This window comes from Micropterus salmoides, unplaced genomic scaffold, assembly GCF_014851395.1.
Source record: "Micropterus salmoides isolate LMB-PRFRI ecotype aquatic unplaced genomic scaffold, ASM1485139v1 Ms_hic_scaffold_7, whole genome shotgun sequence".
Taxonomy (NCBI): Eukaryota; Metazoa; Chordata; class Actinopteri; order Centrarchiformes; family Centrarchidae; genus Micropterus; species Micropterus salmoides.
In genome coordinates, this window is record NW_024044459.1 from 35,117,672 (window position 1) to 35,134,065 (window position 16,394).

Here is a 16,394-nt window from a genome sequence, read left to right on the forward strand (position 1 = left end):
GATTATGTACTCTGGCTTTTAGTTTCTTATTTCGACTGTTCCACATAAGTCTTTTCACATTGCATTATAATTTGGTTTACTCTCTTTGGTGTTTGGAAAGCAGAGGCTGGTCAGAGTGTATCTGAGAGAGGACAGTTAGTCTCAGCACCAGCTGACACAGAGGACTCTTCTGGGCTCAGCTTTTGGGTTGGGAGGGCTTGGAATGGAGGGTGTCTATGGGGCTGGATTTAGGGTAATTTATTTATTTAATTTATAGGTGTTTTCTGTTTATGTGAAAAAATGTATCTGCAGAATTCTGCATGTAAAGATTCTTGGTTGTTCCTGAGAGTATAGCTGTGATGACTGAGTGGAGCCCATGCTTCACTAGATCAGGGACAACTGGAGGTTTAATCCATTTTCCAGATAAAAAACAAAAAAATGGGCCAATTTACAGTTCACGTCAGCCTAAATGTGGACATAAACATTTGTCTCAGTCGGAGAGATTTTTAGAGATGAATCAACACTTTAGGACCAAAATACACAAAATCATCCAGGTACTAGCAGATCTGCAGTTAGAGCTCCACCTGCTGGACAATACCCTGTCAACACAGCGGAGGTGCAGTCGATCACAGTGGATCATTGCAGATTACACTGAATCAGCAAAGGTTGTTATGATCAGTCTGCATCCACCTTAATTGAGGGTTTAATGTGTATCTAATTTAATACTACTGTTAGCACTGCTACTGTGTAAAACAGCAGACCTGACCAGACAGTACCAAAAGTTTGAAATCACCTTCCACAAAAGCTTAATTAAAGCTAATGAAGATGTAAAATTAATCTTGATAGAGACAGACTGGTTGGGACTCTGGTCAAAGAGAAGGACAGAGAGTTAAATTCAGATTCTTTAATGATCATTCAGTGGGCATGGAGAAAGGTCTGTGTGTGGTTCTAAAAGTAAAGGGAGCATACCATACTGCTGTATGTACAATCAACAACATTAAAATTTCAGTATGTATGCTGTGTATATTTTGTTTAATTGTTTGTCATCGTTATTATTATTATTTATTTCTAATAATTTGGTATAATATCAATTGACAATCCAGAGGGGAGGTTTCACTATACGTTACTTACCTCTGCATAATTCATACTGTGTTCTTTTTAATATCTATTTTATGTGTCTTTGTGCTACTGAATAAAATAAAATACATATATAAAATAAAACAAATCTCAACATTTCAATAAGCAGCATATTTTCACCGTATGTTAAGTAGCAAAAGTACAGGTCTGTGGTTAAACATGCCCTAATGTTAACACCACGTGTATTGTTTGTTTAGCAAGACTATACACATATCAGTAATATATGTTTAAAGGGTTGTATGTTTTAACATAAATTATGTTGCTTAAGCCAGTAAAAAGAACTATCTCTCCTTTATTAGCCTTCATTTCCATTAGAATCACTGCAACTAGACTGATTGTTGCCTACAACACAGCACCCAAACTAACAATTCTCTGCAGGACAGCAATCTACAAAATATTCAGATTTCTGTTCCAGTTATCGGAGAACAAATATTACTCACTTTATTCTTGAGAAAGTACTTTTTGTACACATAGGGCTCCGTGGTCAAGTTAGTAAGAATAAATACAACATCCGGTTATGAAACTAGTGGTTAATGATGTAAAACGGCACAGTTTGGTTATGTTTAGGAAAAGATCATGGTTTGGTTTAAAGTAATTATGTTACTTACGTAACTTAAATTATGTAAGTTAAGTAACGCTGTTTACATAAGTTTTGTAACATCACCAAAAGGAATCGCTGTTGAGTTTTTGTTTTACGTGAGGAAACAAACACCGCTCTCCTTATTGAAGGTCTGGTTTTTGTCCCACCCATCCTCACTCAGACTTTTCTGTTATTTATAGTGTGCCTACTTTTAGCGTTAAACAACAACGCTAAAGGGCTTCCAGAAGGGTGCTGTGTGTGTTGCTACCAGACGCTGAAAGACATGACAAAGTAGGCTCCAGCTAGGCTATTTGACACTCTGGGAATGAGAACAGGCTGGTGTTCCAATTTTATGCTACTTTCTACTTCTTCGTCTTCTATGCCACTATATCGCAGATTGAAAAGTACTTTTTACGGCACTACATTTCTCTATCAACTTCAGTTACTTGGTTAATTCTTAATAGTATAAAATTTGATTCTGTGCGATGGACTAAACTATCCAACAGTATAAAGGAGTTACAATGTGCTCCACCTCCAAACATTTTACTCTTTTTTATTAACGATCCACCTTTAATAACATCTATTAATTAAATGATTGTATAGTTTGTGTTAATATGATTTGGCAACATCAAATTATATGCATTAATGTCAATGAAGCCACTTGAAATAAAACTAAATGGCTCTGGAGCAACTGCAGCAGCGGACTAGCTACATCAGCTATGGCAGAGCCTGTCGAGGAGAAACCTAAGAAGCGCCCAAGAAACATTTATGATGCTCCAGAGAAAAAAAAGAAACTCAGAAGACAAAACATTTCAGTTAAAAAAAAGAAAGCGATGCGAGGACAGACACGGAGAGCCATTGGTGTAGCTTTGCATGATGGAGAGCGCTGAGAGAAGAGAAGGACTGAGAGCATATGACAAGTTGGTATTTGTAAAATATTCGGAGAAGGCTCTGTAGCTTTTACATTTACTCTATCTAAATAAATAAATATAAATACAAATAAATATATTTCTGTTTACAAACAGCAGGTTTAAGTACATTTTGCTAATAATACTTTTTGTAACTTTTTACTTAAGTGAATTCTTGAATGCAGGACTTTTACTTGTCACAGAGTCTCTCAGTTTTGCTTCATTTACTTCAAAGATCACCACTTGTGATGTCATCAGCTACAATAAGTCAACTGAGCTAAACTCACAACAGAAAGAGGTTTAACTTCTTAAACTAGAAAATAGACAGATTAATTTAAAATGTATTCTTCTTGTTGACACCCCTGATAAATGTTGATAAATGACATGCGATATGACATTTTATCAAATGTTTCAATCACATGCAAACAGTGGGCTGAAACAATCCAGCAAATGTGAAAGTGTTCAACTCTGTTTCTGTTCCAGTCATCTAGGATCTTCTGATGAGCATCCTGTGTGATATATCTTGCTCTGTAGGGACACAGAAAATTAAGATATTAATTTATTCTTTTATTCACATGTAATCTGTGTTGCTGAACCTCAGAGATCTCTGGAATATTTTTAACTGCAGGAAATTTAATGAGCAGATTTCATATCAAGTAGGACTCACCTCTTAAGTTCAGATGCTCTCCATTGTTCTCTTTCGCAACCTGACCCAGGCGAGTTAACAGCTCTGGAAGTTCAAGGTTTTTCCTCCACAGAAACCTGTAGTGACATTTTCTGATCATCTCCTTTAAGGGCGGATGGTTCATGTATTTTTCCATGAAACCTGGACTCTTGTCTCTGGGTGTTGATATCAGAACCAGTGAATGATCAAATGGTCGATCACTGAAGAGTTTGAGGACTCTGCAGAGCCTCAGTTTGTGTTCCTCAGTGAAGTCTTCAGGCTGTAGAACCAGCAGGAACACATGAGGTCCAGGATCAGAGAGTCTCACACAGTTTTCTAGAGGTCTTCTCAGACTCTGTTGTAAGATGCTGGGAAGCAGCAGATCTGGGGTGTTGATCAGAACTATTTCTTTCCCCTTCAATTGTCCACTGACTCTCAGACAGTCGTCTGGTTCTTCATCAGTGTTGAACTTAGTCTCTCCCAGTATGAAGTTCCCCACTGAACTCCTCTCAACACAGCTGTTCCCCAGCAGAACAACCCTCAGCTCAGACACTGAAAAGAAAACACAATTAAGGAGGAGCCAACAGGAAAAAAAATTAAATAATAAAAAACATTGTAAAAGTGAAGGGGCCTTTCTCATTTACTTATTTTGTGCCTCCTCACCTCCTCAGTACTCCTGCCTGTGCCCTGGAAATCGATCTCAGCGCGCCATCAATTAAGACATCTTAATTCCAAAAATGCATCTGGAGGAGCGAGGAGGCCTGCAGGAGGAGCTATAAGCGAGGATACACCAGTATATCCTTTGCAGAAGTCTTACTGGCAGCTGTGACTTTTAAAAGAGGCGTGCAGAGCTTGGAAATGCAACCCATGGCAGGAGCAGGACTCTACAGTGTTCTTTTGTAGTCAGAAGTTTTATTAGTTATTTGAGATTTAAGATGATCAAGTGTGTGGTTACACTTTCCATTTGCGTAGCGCCTTGTAAGTCACCATTTTTACCTCATTCCTTAATGATATTTCACCTTAAATGGGATGTTTGAATGGGCAGGCCGGGTCAAAAACAAATCAACAATGTGAATAGGCCAAGAGGATCAGTCAGGATCTAATGTCAATTAATGTTTTACACATCCAAAAGGTCTCACACACAGTCCAGGTTTACACACTGAAACAGTTTGTAGTAAAGAAGCCGTCCTATGCTAACATATGCTATAATGGTTATCGCACCATCTGCTATTTTGAAAATATGATCTGTAGCATTTATGTGTTTGTGCCAACAGCTGGTCTGCTCCTCTGACAGAGATCATAGTGGCAGGCTGTAACAAAACAATGACAGATGATGTCTCATGTCTCCTTCTCGACTCTTCCTCTCGCATCTCAGGTGGGAGGGACTAAGACGTGATGTGGGGAGTCGAGGAGTGAGGAGGTACAAACATGAGAAAAGTCTCAAGTCAGAAAACAAGGTGGCTTCTTACTAAAGTCAGTCCAGTGAAACATAATAAATCAAATCTACTTAGAAATAAAGATGTATCTCTGATATAAGCCTGCTTCAAAAGAAGACCTGGTACTCTCTGGCCTCTTCAGGACGGCGGGCCGATATCTGAGAATTTATTTTATAATTTTATTCCTGCACAAACTGCTGTAATTCTGGATGTTAAAGGTCAAGTGTGTAAGTTTTATTGACATCTAGTGGTGAGGGTTGCAAATTGCAATGAATTGCAACACCGCTCTCTCACTGCTTTTGTTTCACCTTGGGAGGGTTGGTTCATCTGGACCAACATACCAAAGGATAAAGGAAGAACATCTCAAAAACTGTCACATCTAGTGCATCAAGCCCCTTTTCCACTGCACGGTATCAGCTCGACTCTACACGCCTTTTTTTGGTTTTCCATTGTGGAAAAGTTGTAACTGTACCCGCTACCTTACATACTTATTGAGGTTCCAAGCGAGCTGAGGCGATACTAAAATGTGAGGTGAAAACACAGCAGACTGCTGATTGGTCTGCGTCTTCACGCCTGACAGAGGCCAGCAGTTGAGCTGGTTCTGGTAATGGAAAAAACGGCATTTGACCACTGACAGATACCAGGACAATGTAAGCCTCACTGTTTCTGCACCACAGTGCATTATAAACCACAGAGGCATTGTTTTTGGAATACAACGGAAACACAAAGTAGTACTAATAGCCATAATTTCCGCTTGTGGTAAAGTAGTGCAGCGTTTATCATGTTAATTGTCAAATTACTCATTAGTATGCACAGCAGTGAAGCTATAGCCCACAAACAAATACTTTTTTTTAATGCAAATTCTTCACACGGTCTTGTTATCGTAACACTGTTAGCAGTAAAAATAAATCAGTGTTTTCCACCAGGGCAGTAAAATGAGAAGTTTAGCTGCTGATCTGAGCTTCCAGCTGTAAAGTTTTATTGCAAATAATATTCATCAGAAGCCGAAAAGCCACATCGATGTTTTATTCTTGATTTCTGCACTCATCAGTCCCGATTTCATCTGGCTTCATCATGTTTCACTTCTTTGATGACAAAGATTCATACTCTGTCTGCTCTTGTGCTAAATAATACGTAAGCTCCTCGATTTGTCCAAATGTCAATTCTCTTCTTACTTCTAACAAACCAGACGACTACTCAGAGACCATATATTATTGATATTATTACTTTGAAGAAGAAGAAGAAGAAGACAACAAATGTGATGAAACGCGCTCTGTAGAGCAGTTAGTCTGTAGAAACATGGCGACCTTCATGGTGTATGTAGATAGAAATGTCTCATTCTAAGGTAATTAAAACAGTTCATTATGTAAGGTCTTACACACCACTGAAAACATAGTTATAGATTTTATATTGCATTTCTGTCAATAGATCCTCCTAAATATTACGCACTGAATCTTTAAGAACGAAAATATCACAGACTCAGTTCAACTCACTGTTAGGTGGCAGGAATTCAAAGCTGCTGCTGTGCGTCAGAGATGACACATCTGGCTCTGCAGGGATACAGAAAATGTAGATAATTCTTCATTCTTCATTTACATCTGTAATAAGTAATTATAATCTGTAATAAACCTGCTCATTACTACACAGGCAGCATTAAAATTTTCACTGCCTTTACGGACTGATTCAATTATTATCCTCTCTGCCCGAACCCAGTCGGCTATACTTGCATCTGTATCTACACCTGGAGGCCACGCCTCTGTACCTGTGATGTCTGTACTAAAAAAAAGACTTGATGAAGAAACAAAACGAAAGTTGTGATTTTTACACCTTTAGAGTTACCAAACACTGACCAGGAGGAGGAAAGTCGGCCTCCCATTCCTCAGAATCTATAACACACTTAATAATTAAATATCCTCTTTCCCACCTCCACAGCGTGCACTCTGGTAGGTTTTGATGGTTTGGTTCAGACACCACCTCTCTCTGTTTATCTTCCCTAAATACAATTTAAAGCCTCACTGTCTCGTTCCTTCTCCTATCTTTGGCTTTCCTGTTGGTTTTATCTCAGTTTCTTCTTCTTCTCTGATTGTCTGTTCTTTCACTCTTTTCTCTTCTATCTTCCTAATTTTGACCTCCCTTTCCTCACCTTGATGACGAAACATGTGAGGTTGCCTCATCATCTCAAACATCATGTGAGACATCATCTCTGGAGGATGAAACAGTGAATTAGAAAACACAGTAAGTGCAATCTGAATGCATGTCGAATAGAATAAAATTGCATTAATAACCAGTGAGGACGTCACCAGACACACAAGCAGATTTAACATTTTCACTTTCATTTCAAAGGTCTGACTTGCTGATTTCGATTTTTTTTTCTAAGAACTATAATTGACAGCATACACAAACATTTTTGTAACTTTTCTTTATTGGAAAAATTCTCTTTATTAGGATCCCCATTATTATTGACTTTTCTGTCTACAGTCAATTCAACTGTATGTTCATTAAAAAACACTGACTATTAAATAACATTAATTTTCTCCAAACTGCTCTCACTCAGACACATCTGAAAATAAAAAGTGCCCCAGTTTAGATTACTGTACGAGCTTTCTGTACGAATAAAATGTAACTCAAAATTAACTGCAGTGTAACACGGCTCAGTGTTTCCCACAGAATGACGGTGGCTTTATATTTGTTGGAAGTTTTTACAAGATGCAGTCTGTTTGTAGGTTCACTCTCTGTGCTCACAGGATGCATGGTTTGGTTCAGACACCATCTCTTTCTGTTTATCCTTCCTAAATACACTCAAAAGCCTCACTACCTCGTTCCCTCTCCTGTCACTGACTTAATTGTTGTTTTTATTTCAGTTTCTTCTTCTCTGTTCTTTCTCTTTCTTCTCTTTTTCTTACTAATTTTCCCTCCCTTTCCTCACCTTCAAGATGTGCGATGTGATGTTGCAGATCACTTTTGTCCAAAACCCATATTGCCCGAGACATTCTAGCCACTGAGAAGAAAACACTGTATTAGAAAGCTCATAAGTGTGGACTGAATCCATGTTTTAAACAGTAAGGAAGTCACCAGACACACAACCAGCATTAATATTTTCTTAACAGACTGATTCTTGCATCTGTGTCAACATCTGGAGGCCACGCCTCAGTTTAAAAAAAATACAAAACAACAACAACAACAACAACTTGCTGCCTTCAAAATGTTGATTCTTACATCTGGACAAGTCAGCAGTCACTTACAGTCATTCCGACAGGTAATTTTCAGTTACCAAACACTGACCAGGAGGAGTAAAGTCGGCCTCCCATATCTCAGAATCTGAGTGTGAGTAGTACAAAACTAAATGGGCCGCGTTTGTTGTTATATCTCTCTGTTTTTTCTTCTTCTCTGATGTTCTGTTCTTTCTTTCTCTTATTTTTGGTTGTTCCCTCCCTTTCCTCACCTCGGCTAAGTAACATATGATGTTGCCACTCATCTTCGTACCCACTGATCATCATCTCAAACATCACGTCAGACATCTCAGACATCATCTCTGAAAGAAAAAAAAGGTGAATTAGAAAACACAGTAACTGAATCCATGTTGAATACAATGAAATTGTACTAATGACCAGTGATCAGCAGTTGTTTTTATCTCTCTGTTCTTCTTCTCTGATGTTCTGTTCTTTCTTACTTCGACCCCAATTCCAATGAAGATGGGACGTTGTATAAAATGTAAATAAAGCCATAATACAATGATCTGCTAATCCTTTTCAACCTGTGCCAACCTGTGTTCAATTGAATACACCACAAAGAGACAAGATATTTAAAGTTCAAACTGATAAACTTTATTGTTTTTTGCAAATACTCACTCACTTTGAATTTGATGCCTGCAACACGTTCCAAAAAAGCTGGTAGAGGGGCATGTTTCCCACTGTGTCACATCACCTTTCCTTTTAACAACACTCAATAACAGTTTGGGAACTGAGGACACTAATTGTTGAAGCTTTGTAGGTGGAATTCTTTCCCATTCTTGCTTTATCCAACTTCAGCTGCTCAACAGTCCGGGGTCTCCGTTGTTGTATTTTGCCTGTATGTACCTTTCAGCATTAATGGTGCTTTCACAGATGTGCTAGTTCCCCATGCCATGGGCACTAACACACCCCCATACCATCACAGATGCTGCCTTTTGAACTTTGCGCTGATGACAATCCGGATGGTTCTTTTCCTCTTTGGCCCGGAGGACACGACGTCCATAATTTCCAAAAACATTTTGAAATGTGGACTCGTCAGACTACAGCACACTTTTCCACTTTGCGTCAGTCCATCTCAGATGAGCTCGGGCCCAGAGAAGCCGGCGGCGTTTCTGGCTTTCGCTTTGCATGGTAGAGTTTTAACTTGCAATTGTTGATCTAGTGACGAACTGTGTTAACTTATAATGGTTTCCCAAAGTGTTCCTGAGCCCATTCCATTTTTTGGAACGTGTTGCAGGCATCAAATTCAGAGTGAGTGATAATTTGCAATAAAAAAGTTTATCAGTTTAACATTACATATCTTTTCTTTGTAGTGTATTAAATTGAACACAGGTTGGAAAAGATTTGCAAATCATTGTATTCTGGTTTTATTTACGTTTTACACAACGTCCCAACTTCATTGGAATTGAGGTTGTAAATTTTCCGTTCCTTTTCTCACCTTTAAGATGTGAGATTTCATGTTGCAGATCAGCTTCGTCCACACAGGACATCATCTCAGAGACTGAGAAGAAAAAAGTGAATTAGAAACACAATAAGTGCAGACTGAATCCATGAGAATCTGTCATCCATTATCAACTTGAAACCAGTGTTAAGTTTGGGAGCTATTTTAGATTTAATTTTAGATGAAAATGCTTCTTGGATTTTTCTCTTTCATAGTTTTAGTTTAGTTTTAATCAACAAACACTTATTTTACTCAACATTTAGTCAAAATGTTTTCTCTCTCTAAACCAATATAATTAGGCTAATACAGATATTTAAACATGCCAGAAAGTTTGATCAGGCATTTGTTTAGGTTGTGCTTTCCATTATTACCTTTAAACACTATCACACTAGTGCTGACACAATTAGTCAAATAATAGCCTACTTGTCCTTAGAGTTAAAAAAAAAGACAAACATACACTAATATCTTAGAAATAGATTGCTGTGTAATCTTAGAAATACTGTAACCGTTTGACTGGATAGTAATTGAAATCCATGTTCAAGGCTCTCCATTGAGCTTTGGTAAGGACAAGCAAGTGAAAACAGCTCAAGCATATTTTACAAGCAGCTTGTTCAAATATATAAATAAATCAACTTAAACAGGCTATAAACATTATAGCAGCAACATGTGATGCATATTTAGACACATTAGGAAACAGGTCTGAAAAGCCAACACATTTTTTCTGTTGGGATGAGTAAACCAAAAAGTTTACTCACAAGCTTTGAAGCTAACGAGCTGATGTTAGCTAAAACATTAATCCAGCCAACGTGAGCCAGGTTCTTTTTATTCATTTGCTTCTGCAAACTTCCAGCCAGACTACGCCAACGTGGCTTGGAAATTTCAAAAAGTTCACTTCTTATGCACTGTGTGCATAAATTAAAAAAAAATTAAAAGATCCTGACTAAACCTGTTTTACTCACTTTCATATAGCACAAATCCAAAGCTGCTGCTGAACATCATGTGTGACATGTCTGGCTCTGTAGAAAATGTAGACATTCATTTATTCTTTTATTCACATGTAATCTGCGATAAACAACCTCAGAGATCTCTGGAGTTTTTTTTAAGTTGAATGAACTTTGACGAGCTGATTTATTGCTAGTAGGACTCACCTCTTAAACTCAGATGCTCTCCATTGTTCTCTTTCGCAACCTGACCCAGGCGAGTTAACAGCTCTGGAAGTTCAAGGTTTTTCCTCCACAGAAACCTGTAGTGACATTTTCTGATCATCTCCTTTAAGGGCGGATGGTTCATGTATTTTTCCATGAAACCTGGACTCTTGTCTCTTGGTGTTGATATCAGCACCAGTGAGTGATCAAATGATCGATCACTGAGATATTTGAGGATTGTACAGAGCCTCAGTCTGCCTTTCTCATCGAAGGCTTCAGGCTGTAGAACCAGCAGGAACACATGAGGTCCAGGATCAGAAAGTCTTACACACCTTTCTACAGGTCTTCTCAGTCTGTGTTGTGAGATCCTGGGATGCAGCAGATCAGGTGTGTTGATCAGAACTATTTCTTTCTCCTTCAAACGTCCTCTGACTCTCAGACAGTCGTCTGGTTCTCCTTTAGTGTTGAACTTAGTCTCTCCCAGTATGAAGTTCCCCACTGAACTCCTCTGAGACCAGTTGTTCCCCAGCAGAACAACCCTCAGCTCAGACACTGAAAGAAACACAGTAAGTGTAGACTGACTCCATGCGGAATAAAATAAAACAACCAGTCAGAAAGTCACAGCTTCTTTAAAGTGGACTTTATCTGTCATCCATCATCAACTTTAAACTTGCAGATTTACAAGTGAGCTTGCAAATATTTGAATGAAATAAAATGTTAGTTTGTGTTTACCACCTACAACCACTGTAAATAAAAACAGAAAAATATTTCTGACTCAATTCAACTCACTGTTAGGTGGCAGGAATTCAAAGCTGCTGCTGCGCGTCACAGGTGGCACATCTGGCTCTGTAGCGATACAGAAAACACTTTAAGCAGTCCAGCATACTTAGCATATGAAGTTTATGTATTTTTTTGTTATATAATGTTTATTGTTTTTGTTTGTAATGTAAGCAAGACAGAATAGCAATGGAGAGATAGAGATGTGTAAGCAAAAGCAAAACATTAAATTAAATTTTTTAACAACTTTACTAGGTCTGTATTGGTCTACAAATGTTGAACTTTTTGTTCCCTGTCCCGTCATTGACTTTCTGGTAGTCTTTATCTCTTTGTTTCTTCTTGTCTGATGTTCTGTTTTTTCTCACTCTCTCTTCTGTTGTTAAGTTTTTCCTCCTTTTCCTCACATTCATGGAAGATTCTGTCACATTGACTCACAGAATTAGAGCTGAGCGATACAGCCTAAAAATCATTAGGTCTGACCCCGAATAGTCATACATGGTGTGTTTGTAGTGGCAGAAGAGGAACTTGCTGTAGAGACGGAGCCTTAACTTCACCGGTGTTTGGATCATTTCTCACCATTGATGAACCACACAAAGAATATACATCATTTTTAAATAGTGCTTGAAATAGACCCGCGAGGAACCGTGATGTGCATGTAGCTGTCGGTCGAGCCTGTGTGAAATGTAGCCTCAGTTTCTTGTTCTTAGCTGGCAGGAGTGGCACCCGGTGTGGTCTTCTGCAGCTGTACCCCCTGCTTTAAGGTTCAACATCTTGTGCATTCAGAGATGGTGTTCTGCATACCTTAGTTGTAACGAGTGGTTATTAGAGTTACTGTTGCCTTTCTGTCATCTCGAACCAGTCTTCCCATTCTCCTCTGTCCTCTGACATCAACAAGGCATTTATGTCCACACAACTGCCGCTCACTGGATAATTTCACTTTTTCAGACCATTCTCTGTAAACCCTAGAGGTGGTTGTGCGTGAAAATCGAGATCAGCAGTTACTCAGACCAGCCCGTCTGGCACCAACAACCATGCCACGTTCAAAGTCACTTAAATCCCCTTTCTTCCCCATTTTGATGCTCAGTTTGAACTTCAGCAAGTTGTCTTGACCACGTCTACATGCCTAAATGTATTAAGTTGCTACTATGTGATTGGCTGATTAGCTATTTGTGTTAACAAGTGATTGAACAGGTGTACCTAATAAAGTGGCCAGTGAGTGTGTATATTCTGTATATTTTTAATTGTCACCTGCAACCTGAATTTTCTGATTTCCTTCACATAAATAAAACAATGAAACATTTTAATAAACTGGCACAGAAACTAACCATTTAATGATCAAAATGTTCATTTAACTCGGGACTGAAGATTTCTTAAAAATAGTGTTAAAATCCTGTCTCGTCTCGATCTCGTGAGCTAAGTGTCTCATCACACCCCTACCTATGTTTAGGAAGGTAGAAAAGTGGCCTTTATTTCTCTTTTGTGCTTTGTTTGATTATGTAATCTAGTGAGTATGATTATCGGATGTTTTGTTTATTGCTTTGGCCATGCTCTCCCTGACGCCTAATTTACCCTGATTGATGAATAAATGAATTCTCTGTAGACTGTATCAGCTGTGGCAATAGTCACCTTTGGGAGTGGGGAAAGAAGGAAGTCATTTTTTTGCTGCCCTCAGGTTTCCCTTCAGGCAGGTTAATAATTCAGGTTTTTTCATTCACATTTAATCTGTGATAACGAACTTCAGAGAACTCTGGAGTATTTTTAAGATGTAAGAAATTTGATGAGCGAACATGGCTTGACAGCAAATTTGCCACAAGTTCACATACCCACTGCCCAGTAACACTGACTTTAATGTTGGTAAATTTATATGCTTAGTTAACATAGGGTTATTCAATATCTGAGACTGCGGGCCTCCCCTTACTTTATTTGGTTTGCTTAGTTTCAGTAATACATAGCTGTTTGACGTAACTTCAATACCAAATACATAACAAAGGCCTTAAAGCATTTATCAGTACCTGAAACCGTAAAATATCTCAAACTACTGTATCTCTGAACTCCCTCTTTAACCAGATCACACACATTCAGCTATTGTATGTGATCTCCCTTGGGGAGGCCCACCACCCACTTTGAAAACCCCTGCATTAGGAACTTCAAATAGCAGGGTTGGTTGTTCTCTCTCTCGTTACCACAGTGCATTGTAACATCCGTTCATTGAAATTAAGTGTGTCCATAGATCCCGACCAAAACCCCCCCCGACCAAAACCATTTACCTTGAAACCATCGTTTTGTCGTCATGTAATTAATGCTGCTTGAAACATCGAAATTCACCAGTGAAGTTGCAAATGTTGCATTGAAAGTACATTTAAGTTTGTTTCCACTACCTACAAACACCTACATGTTAATACACAAAAGAATATTTCTGACTCAGGTCAGTTGAACTTACGCACAGACTGCTGGTGGCCATTGCTGCTGCAGCTTGCAATTTCTCTTAAATAGGCAGACTCCTGAAATCCACATCTGATGCTGAACATCATGGGTGACATATCTTGCTCCGTAGGAACACAGAAAATGTAGACATTAATTTATTATTTCATTCACATGTAATCTGTTATAAACAGCTTCAGAGATCTCTGGAGTTTCTGGATCTAGGAAATATGACGAGCAGATTTTATTGCTAGTAGGACTCACCTCTTAAGCTCAGAGGCTTTCCATTGTTCTCTTTCACAACCTGACCCAGGCGAGTTAACAGCTCTGGAAGTTCAAGGTTTTTTCCTCCACAGAAACCTGTAGTGACATTTTCTGATCATCTCCTTTAAGGGAGGATGGTTCATGTATTTTTCCATGAAACCTGAGCTCTCCTCTCTGGGTGTTGATATCAGAACCAGTGAATGATCAAATGATCTATGACTGAAGAGTTCCAGGACTCTGCAGAGCCTCAGTTTGTGTTCCTCAGTGAAGTCTTCAGGCTGTAGAACCAGCAGGAACACATGAGGTCCAGGATCAGAGAGTCTCACACAGTTTTCTAGAGGTCTTCTCAGACTCTGTTGTAAGATGCTGGGAAGCAGCAGATCTGGGGTGTTGATCAGAACTATTTCTTTCCCCTTCAATCGTCCACTGACTCTCAGACAGTCGTCTGGTTCTTCCTGAGTGTTGAACTTAGTCTCTCCCAGTATGAAGTTCCCCACTGAACTCTTTTCAGACCAGCTGTTCCCCAGCAGAACAACCCTCAGCTCAGACACTGAAAAAAATCACTGAATTAGGAAACACAGTAAGTATAGACTGAATCCATGCGGAATAAAATAAAATGGGGTTAACAAGAATCAGGACGTCACAGCTATTAAGGTTTTACCAGTGGGTTTTGTTGTTGCACATCCACCAATGTGTCACTTAACCCCTAGTTCTCCAGAGGTGTGTGACCTCTAACTCTGAAACTATTTTGATCAAATCTACTTTTAAATAAAGTCCTATCTCTAATATAAACCTGCTTCAAATAAAGACTTGTGAGTCGGCCAATATTACAAAATTAATTTTGTTATTTAGAGAAAATGTGAAAATATCGAGTCATAAATCATATATTCATGGCATAGCCTAAATGTATTGAGATCTTTCTTTTATACCCGTAGCGCCCAGTCCTGCCTACAAACGCTGTAATTCTAGATTTTAATATGGAAGAAAATATTTTTGACTCCGTTCTACTCACTGTTAGGTGGCAGGAATTCAAAGCTGCTGCTGCGCGTCACAGGTTCCTCTTCTGGCTCTGCAGGGATACAGAAAATGTAGATGATTATTCATTCATTCATTCACATTGAATCTGTAAGAAACCTGCTCATTACAATGATTGTTGGTGTCCACAAGTTGCATTAACATTTTCACTGCCTGAAAACACTGATTCAATTATTATTTACTCTCCCCGAACCCAGTTGATTATTGTCACTATCCTGTTCTGAGTATAATAATATAAACACAGACAACCCATGTTTATATATTTTGGCCATGCCTTCCTCTTTTGATTCTTGTTTCTCTTTTTACGGGTTTTGGTTCTTGATTCTGAAGTTTTGGTTGAGTTTAGTTCTCTGTGAGTTCATTTATTGATCAGTTCAGTAACCGTTTCAATCCTGTCTGTTGTCTTGCATCCAGTCTTCTCGGTGTGTGTATGTAGTTTGACTTGGTCCTGTCTATCTGTCTTGTGTAGTAGGTACTATGTTGTTCTGTCTTCTGCATGTTCTGTGTGGTTGTTCTGGTCTGATCTATCCTGTTGATATTTCGCTGCCTGCCTTGGTTCTTTTCCTGTCTGAAAGGTCGAAGGATCAAGTTGAGGTGGTTTGGGCATCTGGTAAGGATGCCTCCTGGACGCCTCCCTAGGGAGGTGTTCCAGGCACATCCAGCTGGGACGAGGCCTCGGGGAAGACCCAGGACTAGGTGGAGAGATTGTATCTCCACACTGGCCTGGGAACGATCCCCGGTCAGAGCTGGTTAATGTGGCTCGGGGAAGAGAAGTTTGGGGTCTCATGAGATGTGTGTTTCATGTTTGGGAATGGAGCACGCCCGGGCAGCTCTTGAGGGGGCTGCCTGCGCCCGTTGCGAAGCCCTTTCCGTGCGGGTACTGAGGTACAGCATGGCTCTCTTTTCCGAGGATGGCCGGATGTGTTCTCCCTGTGGTGCGGGCCCTGCGGCCGCTGAGGCAGCCCGGCCGCTTCACTCATGGGGTTCACAGCGATGTCGGAGGATTTCGGGAAGGCTGAGGCTTTTTCCCAACCTTCATCCGCTGGCTGCGACGCTTCCTTAGTGTCGTAACCGACGCAGTTCGAGTTCCCTCGAAGGGGAACGTCTCGGGTTACGTATGTAACCCTGGTTCCCCGAGAAGGGGAACGAGACACTGCCTCGGCCCGCCGCACCTCTCTCCCCGCCTGAAGCGCCTGCTTCATAGTTTAAGCTAATGATGAGTGTGTACAGGTGTGCTTTATACTCCTCCGGTTATTCCGTCACACCTTACCGTTCTAGCAACAAGCCATAGGATTGGAGTGATTTCATTCACGTTCAGACCTGCTACTCCTAGAGGCGTTCCCATAGTGTCGTAACCGACGCAGTGTCTCGTTCCCT

The 16,394-nt window shown here is 39.7% G+C and overlaps 2 protein-coding genes across 2 annotated transcripts; both read right to left on the reverse strand.

Annotated features, from left to right (window-relative positions):
- Positions 1–2,994: 2,994 nt before the first annotated feature.
- Positions 2,995–14,058, reverse strand: LOC119891559. The gene is made up of 12 exons (XM_038703294.1): positions 13,983–14,058; positions 13,738–13,839; positions 11,310–11,366; positions 10,524–11,072; positions 10,335–10,391; positions 9,373–9,435; positions 8,147–8,236; positions 7,631–7,702; positions 6,848–6,907; positions 6,198–6,254; positions 3,272–3,820; positions 2,995–3,132 (listed from the first exon to the last, which is right to left on the reverse strand). Exons 2-12 carry the CDS (start codon positions 13,835–13,837, stop codon positions 3,092–3,094), a joined length of 1,695 nt encoding a protein of 564 aa, XP_038559222.1. The 5' UTR covers positions 13,838–13,839; positions 13,983–14,058; the 3' UTR covers positions 2,995–3,091.
- LOC119892332 (GTPase IMAP family member 2-like) lies at positions 14,054–15,045 on the reverse strand. The gene is made up of 2 exons (XM_038704532.1): positions 14,995–15,045; positions 14,054–14,532 (listed from the first exon to the last, which is right to left on the reverse strand). Coding segments are annotated over exons 1-2 (480 nt in total). The 5' UTR covers positions 14,996–15,045.
- Between the last annotated feature and the right edge of the window lie 1,349 nt (positions 15,046–16,394).

Coding starts and splice junctions, on each gene's coding strand:
- LOC119891559 (XM_038703294.1), bottom strand. CDS start 13,837: ATGTCACCCATGATGTTCAGCATCAGATGTGGATTTCAGGAGTCTGCC. Junction 3,821..6,197: donor TGAATTCCTGCCACCTAACA/GTGAGTTGAACT, acceptor TTTTCTTTTCAG/TGTCTGAGCTGAGGGTTGTT. Junction 3,133..3,271: donor AGAGCATCTGAACTTAAGAG/GTGAGTCCTACT, acceptor GTGTCCCTACAG/AGCAAGATATATCACACAGG.